Source organism: Rhinolophus sinicus, chromosome 2 (assembly GCF_057876585.1).
Source record: "Rhinolophus sinicus isolate RSI-liver-muscle chromosome 2, RSI-T2T, whole genome shotgun sequence".
In the NCBI taxonomy this organism is placed as follows: Eukaryota; Metazoa; Chordata; class Mammalia; order Chiroptera; family Rhinolophidae; genus Rhinolophus; species Rhinolophus sinicus.
In genome coordinates, this window is record NC_142502.1 from 20,244,471 (window position 1) to 20,265,053 (window position 20,583).

The window sequence follows — 20,583 nt, forward strand, 5'->3', positions numbered from 1 at the left end:
GATGTATTGTAAGTTGTTGATCCCCTGTATCGAAGGGGGTAGCTCAGTCTTCAGTAATCTTGGAATAGAGTCTTACTCTTACTACTAGCTGTTTCCTAATCTGATTTTTGTTCTTTACATTTCAAGAAAGTTTTCCATGACAGACCATTGAACTCGTCTTCTATAGGATAAAGACCTGAAATGGGCATCCCTTGAATGCTCTCTAGAATATAAGAAGTTTGTTTCACTAACAGCCTGGTCTGCTGAAATGTGTGGTATCCTTCCAGAAACTGTAGACATGGCTAATTGCAAGCTAAACCAGAAAATCATGAAAGTTCATTTGCATCCTGTTTGTCCCCACCAACTTCTCTCTCCCTCACCTTCTCTGTCCTGTGCATTCCTAAATCTGTGCTCCAGCATGCTTTTGTCCCCTCTTTACTCGTCCCATTCCCAGGGCTGGTTCATTCTCTGGGGCTTTTTCTTTCATAACATATTTTTGCACAGATGAAATCTGGTTTAAAGGAGAGCCACAAGAATATATTTGAAGAATAAAATGGGCCAACTCGCCATAAGGGATCAGGTGGAACCAGAGGAATGTGATAAAGAGGGGAGCAGAAGGTTCTCAGGCAGCCAGACAGCCCCAATTCAATCTTAGGGGCCAAGTGTAATGATTCTCAAACTTTAAAGAGAATAGGAATCATGGGGAGATCTGATGTCACCATGAAGTTTCCCAGGCCCTAATCTTGAGGATTCTGATTTTATAAGTTTAGGGGGCAGCCCAGACTTTTAAATAAACATTTCAAGAGCTGTTGCTACAGATGGTCTTTGGGACATACCTAGAGAAGCTTTGGAGTAAGTGGTGACATGTGTTTGGTTGGATGTCTATGAGCTCTGCCCACCCTGTGAGAGAGGATGAGCACACTTCACTCTTCAATCCTAACAGATGTCACTTTGAGTCTCAGTAACTATCGCTCTGGCTGATTCGTCCTGAATTACCAACCACTCCCTCCACTCCCAACCAAAGGAGGTTATAATGGGATAAAGAGCCTGTCTACATTAGAATGTTTGGCTTGTATCCTATTAACAGTTCAAGAGACAGCCAGATTTTCCTTCAAAACTCTTTTCTTTAACTAATTTTTTGGAGACCTACGTATTCTTGGCATCACAAAAATCATGACACCGCTTAATTGTTCTCTCTATACCAACTGAAGCAGAAGACCAGGAAGTGCAGTGCTAAATCATCCCTCCTTACTGAGACCCAAGGCTATATTCTATTTATTCATCAGAACCCCATACCAGGTAACCCCTTTAATATTTTATTTATAGTACTATAAATTAATCTGCAGGAATGGCATGACAATTAATTCATTTAGCAGTTTTGCGGAGGGATTTATTACAGAGACTTATAGTTTACAGCCATAAGGAATCAGGTACATCATTTTGTCCAACCCCCTAATTTCAAAAGTTGAGATACCAAGGCCAACAACTTAACGGACATAGTGGACAACCTGTTCCTCAGCCTGTATAGCTCCTCTTCTTTCTTTTGGGAACTGCTCTTTCCATGAGGCCCACACCCCCACTCCAGGTCTAAGCTGACCAATCAAACCACCCAACACCCAAGCCAAATAATTGGTTCAAGTGCAAGGACACGACTAAGGTTACCTGAGCTATCTGGGAAGAAGATCTTTTCCCACTGGGGTTGCTAAAGTAGGAAAACGATAATGTAGGACTGCTGCCACCATTGTGCAGAATGGTTGTCTGAAGCGCAAAATGAAACAGAAATAAAAAGAGCTGAGAGAGGGAGAAAGACTGAACCGGGGTAGCATCATTGGAGCCCCAGGATTTTGCTGAGCTAAAATTTAATCCTTGACTTCCAGTGGTGTGAGTCAATGAAGTCGCTTTTATTCTTCAGCTGGTTTGACTTGAGGAATTAAACTTGCAACTGAAGGAGTCCTATTGATGATATGGATGTGTCTGGGTCTGGAAGCTTCATGTACCATGTCTCCTGGTACCCAGTTCTCCTGCCAGGGTATATCAGGCTTCACGCTCTGGGGCAGTAGGTCTTGAGCTTTAGAATGCTTAAGAATCAACTGCCTTAGCTGTTAAAAATGCAGATTCTGGGGTTCATAATGATTCCGATTCAGAGGAACTGGATGGCAAAGGCCATAAACCTACCCTTTACCAAGATTTTTTTCCTGAGTAAGAGAACTCCTTATAGTGGCCTGGGAGATGATTCTGTTCACTGGCTCTCACATTCTGATTCAGCCAAACTGTTCCCCTTGAAGTCTACAAATATGCCAGGCCTGCTTCTGGTCTTAGAACTTTATCTTAGCTGTTCCCTCTACCTGCAAAGCTCTTTACTCCAGATATCTCCATTGCTAAATCATTTCCTTCAAGCCTTGGGAGGAACATCACTTCTCAATAAGTCCTATTCTGAACTCTCTATTTAATACAGCAACACAACACCCCCGCCTCTCCCATATTCTTTACCCTATTTTATGTCCATCCCCCATAACTTTCTTTTTGCTTTCCAAAGTCCTTAATACTGTGTACTTCTTATCCTGTTCCTCTTCCACCTCCCCTCCCCTCGCTAGACTGCAAGCTCCAGAAAATCAGGGATCTTTGATTGGTTCACTGATGTATCCTAAATAAGTTTAGCACATAGCAGGCACTCAATAAGTATTTTTGAATAAAAGTGATTTCAGTTTCAAGTGTTTTGTGACTCTAAAAAAATGCCATACTGCCATGTGGACATTAATTATTTTACTTTCTTAATATTTTGTAGTCCAGATTACCAGATTTTCTTTTCCTTTGAAATGAGAAATGTTAAGAAAGTGATTTCCGACCTCTTTGCTGATGTCCACTATGGGTGCCCATCTGGGGTCAACTATGCCCAACCAGCCTCACTCTTCTTGGAGGTTTGTAGGGCTGAGTGCTGAGTTTACCAATGCTGATTTTGTCTTCTGAGGATTTGTGGAGAGAGGACTTTTACTGGACAGACATGTTGCAGCAGTAGGGTCTGACAATAGGGATGCATTTACTTAAAGACAGTAATTCTTCCCCATAGAGGGAATGTCACCTAGTTTACACATATACACATTTTCACTTCTGCTTCAACTCACTTCAGGCTATCTTTAGAACTTTTGGATTTTGGAACAAGGTAACAAGAACCAAGTTTGGTTAAAGATTGTGTTTAGGGGTCCTCTTTGTTGGTGGGATCAGGCCATCAAAATTGATGCAAATCTGCATTTTTAAAAAAAATTTGTTTTAACTGTCCAGTTACTTGAGTATCCTAACATTCACATTACAGTGTTTAATCTAGTCTTTTAAAGAGGCATTTAAGATTTCAACTAACATTCATTGTAGCGAAGCAAAATGCTGCCTGCTACTTTCTTTGCTCAGTTTCTGGGAGCTTGGGCAGCTGCCTTTGTGTCTTGAAGGGAAATTGGATTCTTAAAGAAATTGCTTAATCTTCTCTATTAAGCAATTAAAATGGACTCTGGGAGTAGGTAGCAGGTGGGTCTGGAAGCGAAGAAAAAAAACTTTGAAAATCACGTTTTGCGTTTTAAACAGATGTTTAAAAAATGCAAAGGCATATATTTAAGAGAAGACGATGATTGGGGGTTTTTATTAAGTGCTTCAAGGTAAGTCAAGAAAGGCTGAATATTAAAGAACTTATACAATGGAAGGAGAAGCCGCTTAAGTGGAAGTAGGCCCTGAATTTAAATGAGATCAACCTAAAAGGACACAGTGAAACTTACTCCAAATCATTCAGATCTTTCTCCTTTGGAGAAAATATCCGTACAAAAATGTATCGCCGCTTTATTCTGCAGAGCCGTCCTTCACAGCAATGTCGTCTTTAGATGGGGACTTCAGAAATACACTGATTATAGGTCAAAATCAAAAACAAAGCAAAACAAAAACGAAAGCAGCCGTGCTATGCCCGCAGTCATTAAAGGGGCTGCCCTCCCTCGTAAGGTATTCGTTTTTAATGAAAACGGAAGGGCATATTTGATATATCTTGACATTTGGTCCCTTTCCGCGAAATCTGAAACTTGAGACGCGAAACATTCCGCAGTTGGTGAAATACCTGCCTTAAAAACAGAACCACAGTTAATGTCTTTGGCCCGGAATTCCAGGGACTAATTTCCACCCCTCCCACGGAGTCACCTGCTCAGGGGGAACCCCGGCCAGAAATCCGGGTCGCGCCAGGTCAAATCTTGCGTCTCTTGTTTACTCCGCCCTAGGCAGGGCGGCGACGCGGCCAGGGATGGGGAGGGCCGTTTGGGCCCGCGGCGCCTGGGGCATTCGGTTCCGCTCGCCTCGGCGAGGCTTCTCCGACTCCCGGGAGGGGTGGCGCGCAGTCCCGCCTGGCGGGAAGACCACCTGGAGGAGGCGCTCCGGGCGCCGGCCCTGCCGGGCTGCCACTCGCCGCGCTCCGGCCGCCGCGGCCTCCTGGGAACCTACCCCGAGGGTTCACACGAGTCCACACAAGCAGGGTAACGGCTCGAGGGAGCCCCGGTGTCCCCCGGGTGTCGCCGGGCCGGGGAGGAAACCCAGAGCTCCGGCCCCCACTCACCTGGGATTCCCCCGCCCCTTGGCCCGGTTCTCCTCGCACTGGGTGTGATTTCATTCCCGTCTCTTCCGAGGAGAGAGGAGTGAGCAAGCTGGAGGCGGCGGCTCGCCCCAGGTCCCAGCACGGCCCACCAGGAGACTCGCAGCTGCTTCTCGCGCCGCTGCCCAAACTGATTTGAATACCCCGGCGAGGGCGAGCCGCAGTCCCCGAGCTGGGTGCGCCCAGGGCGCCCTGGTGAGTGACCCCAGGGAAGGCAATTGGGGCATTTCGAGTGCGTGAAAAGTTCATGCTTCCGCCGGGGTACGGAAAGTGCTAGTCAAACATTTTGCAAAGCTCCAGAAACGCAGCCAGGAGCTACAGTCTGATTTTGTTTATCTTGACCGATAACATAACCGTGAGTAGAGGCGGGGCGAGGGAGAGGAAAGGGATCAGAGATACATGGACAAAATCATAGTGACAATACGAATTATTATATAATTCCGTTTGTCATCAAGACAGGGAACGATTTTATGGGAAATGGGGAAGATGGGGGATGGGGAGAGGAGGTTTCCACATCCCTAAAGGAAATTCTCAGGCTCCTAGAGACGCCCAAAATTTTTTTGCATGACAAGCAGAGACCGGTTCTCCGGGGAGTTCCCCATCCCAGCAAGCGGGAGCGCGGCCCTGATCTAACTGCCCCGAGCGGCACCGGCGGGGCCCGGCCCTGTCCTCCCCGCCACCTCCCTCCCCCGTCTCCCCTCTCGCCGCACATCCCTCTTTCGCTCGCCGGCTCCAGACTGGTTTTTCTGGTTCAGCCTCCCTCCCTGGGACGCGCTGGGGGATCCGATGACGTCGCTGGCTGAGTCTCTCCCTCTTCCTCCCTCCCTCCCTCCGCCTCTACCCCCCGCCCGCCCTCGCCGCGCTCTCCTCCTAGTAACTTCTGTTCTGGGAGGCGCTGCCAGGAATAACCCGGTGCGTCCACAGACCGGGAGGGGAGGCGGCCGCTGCAGCTCCCGCACGCAGACTGCTGCGGCCTGGGCCTCGCGGCTCCCTCCCGAGCCCGGAGCCCTGCCCCGGGCCCATTTCCATACAGTGTCAGAAAATAAATAAAGGAAAGAGGAGCCTGGGCAGGCGGTCGGGATCTCTTCCCTCCCTTCGCGCCCGCCCTCCCTCTGTCCTTAAGGAAATGCTACCAGACACCCCCCACCAGACACGCTCAGCCTTGGCGAGGAGCGGCCGCCGCGGCAGCGAGAACAAGGGCACCAAGGGGGTTCCCTCCCCCTCCTCTTCCTCCTCTTCCTCCTTCTCTCGGTCCTCCTGCTCCTCCTCCTCTTTCTTCTCAGCGGTGACTTTCCAGGTGAGCGGCTGCCGCTGCTGCGAGGATCCCCCTCATCCGCTCGGGCTCGGGCCGCCGCATCGCGCCCTCCTCCCGCCCCTGTCACCCAGCGGTGGTCGGGAGCTGACAGCCGCCCGAGGGGCTCGCGGCCCGGAGGCGGGCGGCCAGCGGGAGGCGGGCTGGAGGTGAGAGGGTGGAGAGGAGGCGAGCGGGCGCCGCGGAGCGCTGTCTCTCCCCACCGGAGGAGGGTCTCCGTCAAAACATCTTCGGTGACTCTGGCACAAGTCTTGGCCAAGTTGTGTCTTGGACAGTGAAGCTCCCGGGAGCCTGGAGCAACTTGGAGGGTCTCCTAGCTCGTGGACAATATTCCTACACATCTCGACTTTGGGGTGCTGGGTGCAGCCTCGGGGTGCGTGGAGGGCGGACCGAGCGTTTGGGAAAGCAGAGCGGCGGGAATCTAGGTTCCTCGGCTCGGTAAGTGGCCTCGGCGCTGCGTTTTTCCTGCCTACTGTAGCATTAGGAGCTTGTTTCACTTTATACCGAAATCGCCTCCGCGGGACTCCACCACCCCTCCCGGCGCGCGCCCCTGGCCGCTTCCCGGTTTCCAGAGGGTGAGGGTCGGAGGGGGCGGGGATGAGGGAGACCTCGGGAGGGGGGTCCGGCGCGTTGGGAAATGCGGGGAATACCCTGGCCGCGGATCTATGCAGATGAGGGGAGGCTGCTTTGCGTAATGTCCTGGGGGGAGGGGGCCCCGCGCGAGCGCCGGAGGCTGGAATGTGCCTGGTTACTAATGAGGGACGTGCACCAGCGCGCACCGCCGGGCCACCGCTGCGGCTGCCGCGGCCGCCCGCCGCCCGTTGTCAGGTAGCGGGGGAGGGGGCCACCGCCGCGCTGCGCCGACCGGGGGAGGGCGGGCGGCTGAGGGCCGGGCCGCCGGCCTGCGGCCGAGCGAGCTAAACGGAGGCGCTGGCTGTTGGCATTTCAGTGACTCCTTTCTCCTGCGGAGCAAGGAAGGAAGGAAAGAAGGAGAGAAGGAAGGAAGCCAGGAAGGAGGGGACTGTCTCGATGGAAGGTTCAGGCGGAGGCGTCCTCGCCTTGCGGGTGCACCAGCCGAAGAGCGGCTCCCGGTGGCGCAGGCTGGCCGGGGGCGCGTGGAGACGGGTGGGGGCGCTTTGCATGCGTGTTCGTCTGTGCGTCTGCCCGGGGACCGGGAAGGGACATGTGTGTTTGGGCTGTGCACTGTGGGGAGCTGGGTCTGCCTGCGCCTTTATGTCTGTTCCCTGAAGTGGGTGGAACGTTGGCCCGTTCCGGGAATGTTCCATGACGTGGTGCAGCCACAGGAAGGGGGTTAACGAGGGGCTCTGCCGCGGCGGCTCTGCCGGCTGCTATCAAAGCAGATGTGCTGCTGCTGCTGCTGCTCCTCCTCCTCTCTCACCTCCTTTCACCCCTCCCCCCGCCTTTCCATTCTGTGCGTCTGGTACTGGAAGGGGTGAGACAGGAAAACATTGTTGTGGGGGTGGGCGGGGGTGTGGGGAGGGGTGATGTGCGTGTGTGTGGTGTCTGCCGTATTTGGTGGGGAAGACTCCAGATCAGCTCTGCCACCCCAGCTGTTATCACAGATCGGTGCGCTTTATACGCATGTGCCTCCCGCGTTCTGTCCCTCTTACATAACACATCCAGTGCAGCAGAGGACACGAGAAAATGCGACCCCAACCCTCCAAGCCCAAATTGGATGAGGGATAGAAGGTCAGGAAGTGTCCCTTGGTGTTGTCCTTCGGGGACTTGGCTCCCAGTGGGTAAAAGCTGGAGGGGAAGGTGGGTTTTCTTCAAGTGGCTCCTCTCCTCTCTGATTTGAAAGCATCTCACTAAAAAGGACTGCCGGAACCAGTCTTCTCTAATGAGAAGGTTTTTACATGCTACGCTGAAAGAAAGTGGGTACTTTATCCTCGAGAGTGCAGAGAAGAGAGAGGGTCCTTAATAAAGACACTTGGAGGAGATGGGCAGTAATAAATGCGGGGTAGGGGGCGGTAGGGACCGGAGGAATCCACTGATAATAGGTTTCACTGGAGGCCTTAAGACACCTGTAATGACTTAGAATTCTCACAGGAAGCAGTATGTGCAACTGACAGTGCAAAAGCCTCATCCTTTGTACAGTTACTTAGGCCTAAAATGAACATAGAAAGGTTTGTTTCCGGTACTTTCATTATAATGGAAAATCTGAACTGATTTTTCTCCTTCCTTTTTTTTGCCATTTTAAAAATAACTCAATTTAATAACTGCAAATAAATATTGGTACTTTCTCCTACCCCCAAAGGCTAGACCTCCGTAATTCACATGAGAACTGTGTTTTTCTAGCAATCTCAGAGCCCTAGTCAAGGGCTATTGATTTTTCTCTTCAGTACAGTTGTTTCTTTTGTAGTGCATAATGAAGCCCAGAAATTACTTGAAATATTAATAAGATCCATTTTAATTAAATTTGCAATGATCTGTCCTCCTAGAGAAAAAGTCATTTAACTTTATTAGAAACATTTCCTCCAGCAATACGGTAATATTTGGTGATGTTTGTCCTTGAGCAAAGCAAGTTACTTTAAATACTTGCATATATAGTATATGTGCATAGATACATATATTTGATATGGATTACATATATACTAGCATTTACAAATGTCTTGTGCTTTTTTACCTTATGAATTTTATAAGAGTGCCAAAGCAAAATTTTAACCAAGTAGATTGTGTAATGAGTCGATTGGGTTTGATCTTTAGGATATAGGCCAAATAGTTTATCAAGACAGAAATACCTTCCACGTGAGTAAAATAGATATCACTTTCATTATTAAGACAAAAGTCCTGTGGAACACTAACAAGTCATGATGAGAACGGTGCATTTTTAAATTTTGAGGTGGAAGGGATTTACCAGCATCCACTTAATAATGGCAGTGTGCTTCAAGTGTCATAATCCATTTTGACCACTAGGTTTGAAGTATGCAGTATATTTCTTATGTACAGAAAAATGTTATATTACAATGGTGAATCTTTTGAAAATTGTCTGAGTTTCTTGTTTTGAACATAGGTCAGGTATAAAACACATTCGCTTTTTGGCATCTATATTCTGTTATGGTGATTGTATTTTATGTGTAGGCTTTATTAGAGACTGCTTCTATTTATATAAGGGTATTTACAAACTGATTGGAAATTGATTCGGGGACGATATTGCGAATGGTAGAATGTTAATGATATTACAAACTTAAAATTTAACTGATTTTTAACTGCTAGATTCTTGTGGACCACTTTGGAAAAATACCATTAGATAAATAATTTCTATATTTCTATTAACTGTGGAATGTGAAAATGGATTTACTATGTGTATATTATCACTTAATGAAATCATGTTATTTGACTACATTGAAAGATTAGCCAACAGAATATTTTAATTGATAAGGCTCCTGTTCTATGTGATGTGTTTACAGATGTTCTTGTTACCATGAAAACAAAACAGAGACAATGCGTATGCAGGTGTTCCTTGGGGAATAATGGTACATGTGTCTGCTTGAGCTCTTGGCACATTGTCACAATTCAGAAAATCAGGTAGAATCTTTCATGCTGATTGAATTTAAAATAAGCATCTTTATGTAGTAATTTGCCTACTTTGTTTATTAAAGCAAGGCTCATTCCACCAGCAGCATCAACAAGTAGCAAGTATTCTATTTGTGTTGGTTTTCAATTTTTGGGTTATCAGTTATTAGCTGAAGTTAACTGGAAAGCTTCAATGTAGGAAAAGTCATTTTAAAGACCTATAGAAAATGTTATTTGGCATGAGTGAAAAGCGTAATCTATTAGGATGCCATTAGGATGTGGCAGAGTATAATACTCGGTGTGGTAACTATTATGATAAGGGAAAAATGGCTACGATTAACCGGATGGATGGTAGCGGATCAAACAGGCTGCTAATCACCAAAGTTTGTTAAAAATAAACACTGTTTTCACATTTTGGTTCACAATCAACATCAGCAGAACTGTCTGTTGGTTTTTGCAGTAGTGATGGAGAAATAGTTCACAATTTAAATCTCCACCTGAATTTATCTATGAATTCACTTTGAATCCATATTTTGGCTCAAACTTGGTATGTAAGTGTTGCAACTTTTTAAGTGATATTACAAAAAAGAAGCAGAGGAAGTTTGCTATCATGGACTTCAGGTGTCAAGGAACTTCAAACCATCCAGCGTGTCTGGGTTTGTTGTAACCACATAGGCAAAGCCTTCATTAATCTTGAGTAAAACTTTAGTAAATGCTCCGGTGAGACGCCTCAATATTTGAAGCTGTGGATGAACACAGAGGATTGCAGAAAAATTGGAAAAGTTTATCAAAATTAGGTTGTATGTATTTGAAGGGAATTATATGTTATATACTTTTCTGCTTGTTCCTGATACTTGATCACAAAAGCATTGCTTTCTACGTGCTGTTTATGGCAATACTGACAAAAAGGAGGTTATAAATCAGTTTTTGTAGCAATGGAATGGCTCTAAGTAATTTGGAAAAATATTTCAACACTTTGTTATTATTTTGACACAACTCCCAAGTCTTCATGTACCAGAAGATAACAGCTTGCTGGGTCTGTGCAACCTTTGGCTTCTCTGAGATGGACAATGGGTACTAGCAGTAAGGTAGACATTGGACTATCCTGTCTTCAAGACTGCATTTGGAATAGAATCAGAACTGCTTGATAACTAGGATCACTATTGTACTGGGCCATGTATGTGCTCATTCCAAATATACTCCCATTACCCATCATTTGAGGTATTAACTATGACATGTGATCTATTCTATCAGTGTCCATAACTTTAGATTTCCTATCAGCGTAAATTTGGAGTCTAACTGTTTAGGCATATTTGCAGAAAGTGCTTTGGAGAGGAGAATGAAAATGATGTTTGTGTGCCTGCAGATGATTCTGGGCAGAAAGCAGGTGGGGTTTGACCTACCACTTCTGAGTCACCAGATGGTCGGATGTAAGTTCAGGAAGTGCTCAGGGCCAGCCAGCATTTTTGACTTGTAACTCATATATAATCTTAGCCCTTTCTTCAGAGTACTATGACAGGTGCCTCGGTCATCATTGATCAATATGATTTATTCATCCATTCATTGAACAACTATTTACTATGGGCCAGGCCTAGTGCTAGACACCAATGATATAATGATGATCCAGACCAGTAAAGGAGCTTCTAATCTAGTGGGGCTGATGGATATTTATCATAAAGTGAGCCAATATATGTAATGCCACATTTCTTGTAGTGTTATGGAAGAAATATAAAGGAGTGTGTAACAAGAAGTATATCACCCTTGTCTTGGGGATCAACTGAGGCCTCCAAAGAGGTGATATTTGAGATGAGACTAAAGGATAAATAAGAGTCAAGGGAAGAGGGGGAAAGTATTGTACAAAGAGGAACAATGCAAATGCCCTAAGATTGAGGGATGTATAGTGTTTTGCAGAGTTGATAAGCAAGCCAGTGCATCTGGAGGGCAGAGAGCAGAGTGGTGATGCAAGGTGAGGCCAGATCATGTGGGCAGGTTGACCACCTGAATGATTAGCTAACCGGGCATAAATGGTGATTGTTCTTGGCAAGCTGGGATGTCTGATGACTGTACCATTGACCATGTTAGGGACTGATCAGTAGAGAGGGAATTTGGTGGGTAGGGCCTAGAAGTTTGAGGAGGCTGATGTATATAACACATGTCTCTTCACAGTGCTTCCACAATAGTCCCTGGTCCCTAGACATTTGTAATGATTGTATGTGCTGACTTTAGTTGGAAGGGTTTACTTGTAAATTGTCTGTTTTTATTTGCAGATAATTTTTTTAAGAATAAATAATTTAAGTTTTTTTTAAAAAATACTTATTTGGGACTCCAGTAAACGAAACTGGCCAGTATCATTGATTCAATTAATGAATAATTACCAATCTAGAAGTCTTTACAAGCTCACTGTGGGAAGTAACCGATTAATCTTTGGAGCCCTGAATGAGCTGGATCTATATGTTTCTAAACAGCCAATGAAACATCCGATTCTCCGGGTAATTTCTCTACATGATTGCAAATATTAGGACCTTTGGAGAAGTTTAGATCTGATTTTTTACTTTCCATAGGATCAGGGGTCAGTGTAACAAAAGAATATGAAGGAAAATAATAGAAAAAAAAGTGAGTGAAAATAACATAACTTTATGTAATCTTGGACTCATAGTCTATTTTGTTTACTATATCATTTAATTAATTTGCTCTCTGAAATAAAATTTACGTAATGTAGAAAATTCACTTTAGGTGTCCAAAAGAGTCAGCTTATGTAGCAGTTTCAAGCATGGGCTTTAGAGTCAGACAGCGGGGGCGGGGGGGGGGGGAATCAGAATGAGTAATGGAGAAATAAAAAATGATGATCCCTGACTTCAAGAATTTTACAATCTAGAGAAGACATGTGGCTTTTAAGTTAAATTTCATTAAAATTTACAAGTGAAAGTAGAGTATTAATGGAGGCATGTTCTCTTCTGACCAGAATAATTAGAAGGTCTTTGTGGGAAGAAGTGATTTTTAATTGGGGGCCCATAAGGGTGAGTAGAATTTCATTCAGTAAGCTCTACTGGGGCGGGGGGAGTAGGGGGGGACACAGCATAATTCGATCTAGAATGGTGGGGCATATTGACAGTACCAGGGGAGAGGAATACCATGGACCTTGAAAGGGACATTGGTTCCAGGTCATGTGGGGCTGTGGAGCCCGCCTGAGAAAGCTGAACTTCATTAAGGTTTCTGAGCAGAGGAGTGATGCTAAATTGTGTGTTTAGAAAGATTATGAGCATATATGGGATTGGTATCTTGGCAGCGAGGAGTCAGTTACATTGCTATAATGCCCAAAAGAGAAGTAATAAAGATTGACACTACTGCATGACAATATGAGTTCTTTCTTCCTGTTAATGGACATCTTAAAAAATAATCAGTAACAAAAGTGATAAAAATATTTTGATAAACATGGCCAAATATGTATGGCAGATCGTCAATTTGAACTACATTTTAAGTACAGTACTGAAGTATTATTTTAACCTACTATAAAACGTTCTATTCCAGACAATATTCCCAAATGTTAATATTTTTAACATCAACTTATAAAAATGGTTATACGTAAAATTATAAGGTATTTATATTTTTAGGTGTAAATGTTTTAAGGAATGCATAAATGATTTATTTCATCATGGTTCATTAGAATACAGCTTTTAAATTGGTACCCAGTTGGACCTAATTCATGATAATACTGGCCAGCTAGTGTAGTGCAGTGTATTGAAAGGCAATGCTCTTCTTTTTTTTCTTTTTTTGACAAAGATTTATTTGGTGGTTTCATTTTCTCTGAAAAAGAAAGCAGGAGATCAGTGAAGCTCTTATTATTTGCATTGGGCAGATTCACTTGATTTCAGAAGCCCAACAAAAAGGTGGGACTTTAGAAACCAGGCAGTAGGTAAATGTAGACGCACACTCATTTGTATTTGCTTAGGGATCTGTAGGCCTGCCTGTGTGGGTAAGCTTGCATGTGCGTGCGCACGCACACATATACTAATCTTAGAAAATCATATGTGCTCAGAGAGAAAAAATTTTGATACTTAAAATATAGCATGAATTCTCATCCTGATAGTTGCAGATAGTATTTCTTTTAAAATGGAGATTAGGTCTAATTCCATATAAAGAAGATTATAGGAAAGGTAATTTAAATTGCAAGTAGCTTTGTTCACTAAAATGCTAGATTCATTTGAAACAGTGTTTTATTTCTTTTGGAAGCCAGACAACTCGTTTAATAGTGTACATATGAAACACTAATTTGGCTTGTTAATTGGATGCAATTAAACTGAGGTTATTTTATGCTGCTTAATTGTCTGAAAATTACATGCATTGCCATGCCTGTGTAATGGAAGGCAAAATCTGGGGGTAGAGTGGCAGTGGTGGTGGAGGGACATAAGGTCTAGTTGTGTCTTTGCATTGAACTTTCTGTAAAAACTTGGAAACAAGTCGTTTAAATGCTCTGGACTTCATTTGGAAATGGAAAGGATTGGAACAGATGGCCTCTCAAGCCTCTTCCAACTCATATTCTATCAGTTTATAAATTCTACTTTGTAGTTCTTGAGAATGCAGTGTCATTATATTCTGTAATTATGGTATTACAAGGATGAGCTAAACACTTAAAAAAAATCAGCACAGTGCCAATTTAGCAAATCCGTTAGAAGGAAGGGAATTTAGGCTTAAAGAGCACTTACTCTGTGCCAGGCTTTATACCAGGCACTCTCCAATAACAATCCCAAGAAGGTCTGGTATTATTATCTTCATGTTTACATGTAAGGAGACCAAGACTCTGAAAAGGTAAATGGTTTTGCAGGGCTAAATGGTAGTTAATGGTGAAGCAGGATCTGAACTCAGGGCTATTCGGCTCCCAAAACATTTGGTCTTTCCATCATTCCATGCAGCATTAGCAACTATTAAACATGAAAACTATTGCAGAAATTTAAAAAAAATGAAATTGCTAACTCTTTTAATCACTTTGCACAATGTTTTCCCCTGGTAGTTTATGTACATCCAGTAGTGGGATCTGTAGGTAGCAGCCTAGGGGCTAAGAGCCTGGATGAATTCCAGCTCTACCACCCGCTGGGGGAATTTAGGAAACTCTGGAGATTACAAAATGAGGATGACAATATCTGTTTAAGGGTCATTGTGAATTTTTAATGATTATGTGTGTATCTCAATGAGCACATAATAAATATGCAATACTTGACAGCTGTAGTTTTTACTAAGGAAGGATTAGACCAAAAGAAAAACACAAGAGAACTCAAATTGGTGTACAAAGTTTCAAATGGTCTATTCACTTCTTGATTGAAATGGTCTAAGGAACGATGTCAGATGCACGTTTTTCAACAGGTAACATATGGAAATATCAGTTAAAGTTCGGGCTATTTCTTATTGAGCTCAGCCAGTGCCACACTAGTGAAGTGAACTGAATCCTCTGGTTCTCTGTGGATCATCCTTCTGGATTTTTTGGTCTAAAAATAGCCTTTGGGGCCTGAACTTCAATGTAAATCTCAAGAGGAGAGAACCAGTGTTTACTCTTGAGGCCTTGGGCTTGCTTAGGAGACACAACTGGAGTTTTCACGGGATTGCAGACTTTTAAACTTGCTTTTTATTAACTCAACAAATATTTATTAAGCACCTGCTATGAAACAGGTGCTATTCTAGCCACTGGAGATTCATCAGTGAGCAAAATAGTAAAAACAAACAAACAACAAACAGAAAACCCTGCCCTTATGGCATTTACATGCTATTGGACTCATTTAAGAACTTTTTAGGGCAAATGCAGTCTTTGTACTACTTTCCAGTGTTTTAGAATCTACTTTTATGTACATTGGGTCTCTCAAGTCAAAAACAGTTAAAGAAGTGTTGCAAGACTTGCTAAATCACTAATGGAAATATTCCATTTATTATATCTATATTTTTCATAATAGGGTAGTTTTTGAGGAGGTACTGGTTTTACATAATTGTAGCACTTTTTTTAAAAAAAAATTCTCTTTATGGTTCAGCATTATAGCTTTCATAACCTGTAGCATCAGGTCCTGGCTATTTTTTCATAGGGAAGAAAAGAAAATGGTGTACAAGTGACGCATTCTATTATAAAATACATTTATCAGCTTAAATTCTTGATTGAAATGGTTTAAAGAGAAGATATTACCATAACTTACATTTGGAATGTATATTTTAAACCTTCAATAAATTTTTCTTTTCATTTTTTTACTGACAATTTTTGTTATAAAATTTCTAGGGGATTGAAATGGTTTATACCTTCACAAAAATGTGGCAAACATAATTCATGGCATACAATAGGCATAGAAGATATTTGGTGAATGTTTAAACATCTAAATGGCTGGAAAAATTTGACCCACTATAAGATGGGGTGTCATCAGAACCAAATGAGGGATAAAATCCTGGCTAATCTTCACTGCTATGGCTTTAGTCCATCGATCTGCTCACCCTTACTTGTTTCTTCAGTTTTTAAGAAGTCCTGCAGGAAACAAGTGCCTCACCTATCCACCCAGCAACCACAAGCACTTCTTGCACTCACAAAAAAGGTCTCCCTGGGCTCTGCACTTCCTGTTTGATTTCACAGCATGCAAACAGATGGAGCCATCTTGAGGTAATTTTTTCCTACAGTGGGATAGGGAAGTTTGTAGTTGAACTGGGATTCTTCCATGTAGGACAGTGTTCTTTGGCCATATTTTGTTTAGGGTGTTCTGAGAAGGAAAGCTGTGTGAAGGCAGTCACTGCAGAGTCTGAGGAAGAGTTGTTTCCTGGTGGGCCTGCTTGGATAAATTCAGCACAAAGAGGGGTTGTGTCCCTTTCCTCCATTATAGATCCTGGCCCTATTGAAGGAGAGAAAAATGAAGGAGCAAAGACTGGGGGTGAATCTTTCCCTCTCGTTTGAAGCTAGTGATGAAATCTGTCTGCAACTCAGCAGTACCTTGTGGGACAATCCCGATGGCTGGCCCAACTTTATAGATAGGTCATGGGAAGTTCAGCTTCTAATTATCGATGGAACAGCTATCAAACTTTATTTTTCTTTCTTCTGATATTTATATTTTGAATCTCTATTTTTCTAAGTAATGGAAAAGTCCAGAGTTATAAACATTCAATTTGTTTTCTTGTCATGCAATTTGTTTGCCATGTGTCAAAGTTTATGTTAGGAGAAATACAGACTTTTGGGAGAAAATGAGGCTTTCAAATATCGTTTCTGTCCTTGTTGCGAAGATGTGCTCATTAGGGCCCATACCAGGCCTGCAAAGGACACCAGAATGGTTGACCGTAAACCCTGACCCCAGTAGTTTATTGCTTGCCTCATTATTGATTTTCAAAACGATTCAGGCGAAGTGGCTGTACCTTTATTATATTTCATTGTTTCTTCATCTGTAAAAATGAAGCATTGTTTATAGCACTGCCCTACCTCCTGGGAACAGAGCAGAGTAACACAAGAGAATTGGAGTGGCTATTTTTAGGATGTGAAGCAACACGAAGTTTGAGAATAATTCAATTGTTGAAAAAAAATCTGATACACAGCAATACATTTGTGACAAGGGTTAGTAGAGTGTTCTTGAGATAATTGACTGCTATTGATGCAACTTATTGCAGGCATATGTAATTGTTTTCAGAAAGATAATGGTCAGCAGCTCCACAGCTTGTTATAATACCCCCTGGTGCGTTTAAATTCTGTGTAAGTCACTAATGCACATGTGCAATAAAATTCTGAGATAGTTATACCCATATTCAAGCAAAAGAAAAGGAATCCAAAAAACATTTGGTTTTGAATTTGTCATCTGTTTACTTGTTCAAATGACCTCAGTAATATTCGCAATGAACTTGGTGCCCAGATTTAATCAAATGTAGCTTTTAAAATGGGCCAAGTGGCTGAGAATATTGAAAATGACCTTTTAAAATAAATCACTTGACAGTATAGAATATAGCAAATAATTTGGATGCTAAGTGTGATTAGGTTTTTCTAATGGGCAAGCTCCAAATTTGTTCAGTCATCAGTTGATTTTTAGCCATATTTGGTAGGAGTTTAGTAACGTTAAACCTAATGATGTCTGAAAATAGTCATGATGGATATTACTTACTGATCTGGAAAAAATTAACTTTTTAGCTAATCATCCCAGGAATTTATATTGTGAGGAAAATGTCCTGATAATTAGTCTTTCTTTTCATATATTCTTATGGGTTATATAGGATGGGAACAATGAGAAGCAAACAGAAGACATTTTGAAATTAATAACAAAATTGCCCTGGCTTTGAAGCCTGCTATGGTTGTATTAACCCTTCTTATAGCTGTAAAGCAAACAGTGCCTAACAGTATGTCTAACATTTGTTATCTCCTTTAAGCAAATTGGTTTTGGTTTAAATTTTGTAAGAAATTTTCACAATACACGGTTGTGTCAATCATACTACTGTTTTTATATTTGACATGTAAGTATTCCTAAAAAATGAGGTAGGGAGAAGGGCAGGGGTGTAGACATGGAATCCTGAGGGTCTTTTGAATATGCAAATAGCCTGCCTCCTTAGTCAATGCAACCTTACCCTGTGTGTTTTTTTTCCAGATAGGTCAAATCTTGGTTTTGAGCAGGCTGTATCTTCAGTATCAGTTTAGCATTTTGTGAGAAGTTTTTCTTCTTCCTATCACTCTGATACAATTTGTAGTAAATGCAGTGATGACTTATTTAATGCATCTCTTAAAGGGTCTAATTTAAATTATGCTGATTAATTTGCTGAGGTGCAGGGTCTGGTGTATTCGTCAAATGGTGATGGGACACTTTCAATGTGGTATCTTCCATAGAATTTCAGGATTAGAGAAAACCATGGGAGGAATCATTTACTCCCCAACTGAGCAAGGAGAAATCACTCAGGACAAATCACCAAGGGCTACCTGCATTCAGTCTCTACTAAAATACCTCTTCCTTGCTTAGGGAGGTCTATTCCACTTGTGGAGGCTTCAGTTTATCAGCAGTTGAACTCTCTACAACTATCCAGAATAAGTTTGCTCATTGACTTTCATGACAATTCCACAATTATTTGAAGATGGTGATCCCGCTCACCTTAAGTATTCTTTTCTCCAGGCTAAATATTCCCAGTTCCTTCAACTAGACCTCTTATTAGATAGTTTTCATTCTTATTTTATTAATTTCTTTAGGGATCAGGCTGGTCATGTCTGAAATTTCCTCCAGGCTATGTGTGTTATGAGTCCTAAAAAATAAATTGCTTATCTCCAGTTACTCTTCAGAATATAGCTTCTTGCCAACTGGTTTAGAAATGTTTTATGGAAAAGGCCTAGACTTGCTTGCTGAGACTTTTACAGCTGGAACAGAGTTGACATGTATAATAATGTAATACAAATCTATTTTAACAAATAGAATTATGGAGGTTCTGGCACGTATGAGATATGTGGGAATATAAAATACAATAGAGACAGGAACAATATAAGATACAAAGAAGAGTATTTCTCTATTCTCATCATTAAAACTTTTATAATCTACTATATTGAGGCAAAGAACTATGCAAAGGGAGCTATAATTAAAAGAATCAGTTTAACTACCACAAGGGAGGCATATATGAAGTATAAAGGTGCAAAATCACCCTTGGCTGAGGAGATCCCAAGAAGTTTCATGGGAGAAGGGGATGCTTTAGCTAGGCCTCTGTTTTGAGAGGTACAAATGTGGGAAAGTGTCAAGAGTGTCTTCAGAGCATCTGATTTGAGGGCAGCATAAAATGTGTATCAAGTGAATGCTGGTAGAAAATTTAGAATGGTTGGGATATGTTGTCTAAGGACTTGTATTCCAGCTTAAGGAGTTAGTACCTAACACGATAAATAATGGTGGAAACACATACTGTAACATATCGAGAGTTTGGTCCCTGATTTTGTAGTTCCATGATTTTACAAACACAGTTAAATGAAATGAAATGGATAAAAGATGTGTGAAAATTTCTATGCAGGGAATTCTATTTCATTTATAAAGAGTATGAGGCATGTGTATTTTGCATATAAGACACATTGGTTTTGGATTAGGTATTATTACTTTCTTTGACCCAAAAGCCCAGCAATTCCAAAGACACTAATGATATTGTTAAAGTAAATATATTGCTGATGGGCATAGTGTTATATTCATACCTGTGCCAGTTATTCATACCTTTTCTACTTACTACTCTTTGGCCATGTAAATGACATGCTGTGCTGACACCAAGGTTAGCTCAAATGGTTGCCATTTTAGTATACAATAAATTAACCTTTTCTTCAATTTATATTTTCTGTTAATTAAAAATGGAGATATAAAATATTGGGAAATACTTCTATGCAGGTGTGTTACTTAGAAGTACCTGATAATATACAATGAATTTTATTGCATCTTAATAACAATTTAGAAAAATATTCTTACTTTAGATCCAGACTATCTTTAATATCTATAAAAAAACCTCTCGTCTTTCAATTTGCCTATACAGATTGCTTATTAACCCACATAATGAATCATAAAGATGGTGAATAGCTAGATGGACACATATTTCATAGAACAAGTGGACCTATATGCAGAAGCAATATATTAGACAATATCTGAGTGTTAATTATTATACAATATGTTACCAAAACAAAACTTATCATTTTCTGAGTGGGTACTTTGATTTTGGAACTCTTTTTAATCATTATGGAAAATGACTTATTTTAGATTGATCTTTAGTCACACTTTTAGTGTCTGGAGAAGTAGTGCACAGGACTTTGTGAGGGACTAGGAGAGAATTAAAAAATACTTTATTGTAATAAAGTGATTTATACAGTTAATTAATTTTTAATTACACTTTAGTGCATATGGGAACACTGATGTTTCAATAACACAGTTGGTTATAGGCCATCTGAGCATTTACTATTATTTACACTGATTCTGAAATTGTAAATAGAGACAGAGGCTGAAAAATGAGGTGTGTTCTTAAACATTTGAGTACCACATCCATATGTTTTCATTTGAAGAACATACTGACTTTTACCTAGAGCCTGAAAGGTATGAAGTGATGATGCCTCATCTTAGTCATCTTCTAGAAGAGGGAATGAATAGTGTTTGAACCACCCATAGGTCTGCAGACTGTCTTAGTGACAGGTGCTGTACTTTGTATAGTTATC

General features: G+C 42.0%; 2 protein-coding genes across 14 annotated transcripts in view; one reads left to right on the forward strand and one right to left on the reverse strand.

Moving 5' to 3' along the window:
• Positions 1–3,777: 3,777 nt before the first annotated feature.
• LOC109460843 (uncharacterized) lies at positions 3,778–5,335 on the reverse strand. Of its 2 annotated transcripts, none has more exons than XM_074333653.2 (3): positions 4,559–5,335; positions 4,150–4,442; positions 3,778–4,069 (listed from the first exon to the last, which is right to left on the reverse strand). In XM_074333653.2, exons 1-3 carry the CDS (start codon positions 4,841–4,843, stop codon positions 3,880–3,882), a joined length of 768 nt encoding a protein of 255 aa, XP_074189754.2. In that variant the 5' UTR covers positions 4,844–5,335; the 3' UTR covers positions 3,778–3,879. The 2 variants fall into 2 exon arrangements, with proteins under 2 accessions (XP_074189754.2, XP_074189755.2); XM_074333654.2 differs by having other exon boundaries at positions 3,778–4,073.
• The window catches only part of HIVEP2 (HIVEP zinc finger 2), a 183,935-nt gene continuing 168,003 nt past the window's right edge, over positions 4,652–20,583 (forward strand). For 6 of the 12 annotated variants that reach the window (XM_074333643.2, XM_074333642.2, XM_074333651.2 and 3 more), the window contains exon 1: positions 5,531–6,344. The gene's annotated coding sequence lies outside the window, so the exon portion shown is untranslated. Of the gene's footprint in view, positions 4,790–4,864; positions 4,950–5,530; positions 6,345–6,620; positions 6,735–6,780; positions 7,032–20,583 lie in introns of those variants that run through there. The other 6 variants (XM_074333644.2, XM_074333650.2, XM_074333647.2 and 3 more) reach the window with 5 other exon arrangements.

What these genes read in the sequence shown, in the direction of transcription:
- LOC109460843 (XM_074333653.2), bottom strand. Translation starts at nt 4,843, where the DNA reads ATGAACTTTTCACGCACTCGAAATGCCCCAATTGCCTTCCCTGGGGTC. An exon ending in AAGGGGCGGGGGAATCCCAG is followed by an intron (nt 4,443 to 4,558) that starts GTGAGTGGGGGC and finishes CCCTCGGGGTAG; the next exon opens with GTTCCCAGGAGGCCGCGGCG. An exon ending in CCGGGGTTCCCCCTGAGCAG is followed by an intron (nt 4,070 to 4,149) that starts GTGACTCCGTGG and finishes TTTTTAAGGCAG; the next exon opens with GTATTTCACCAACTGCGGAA.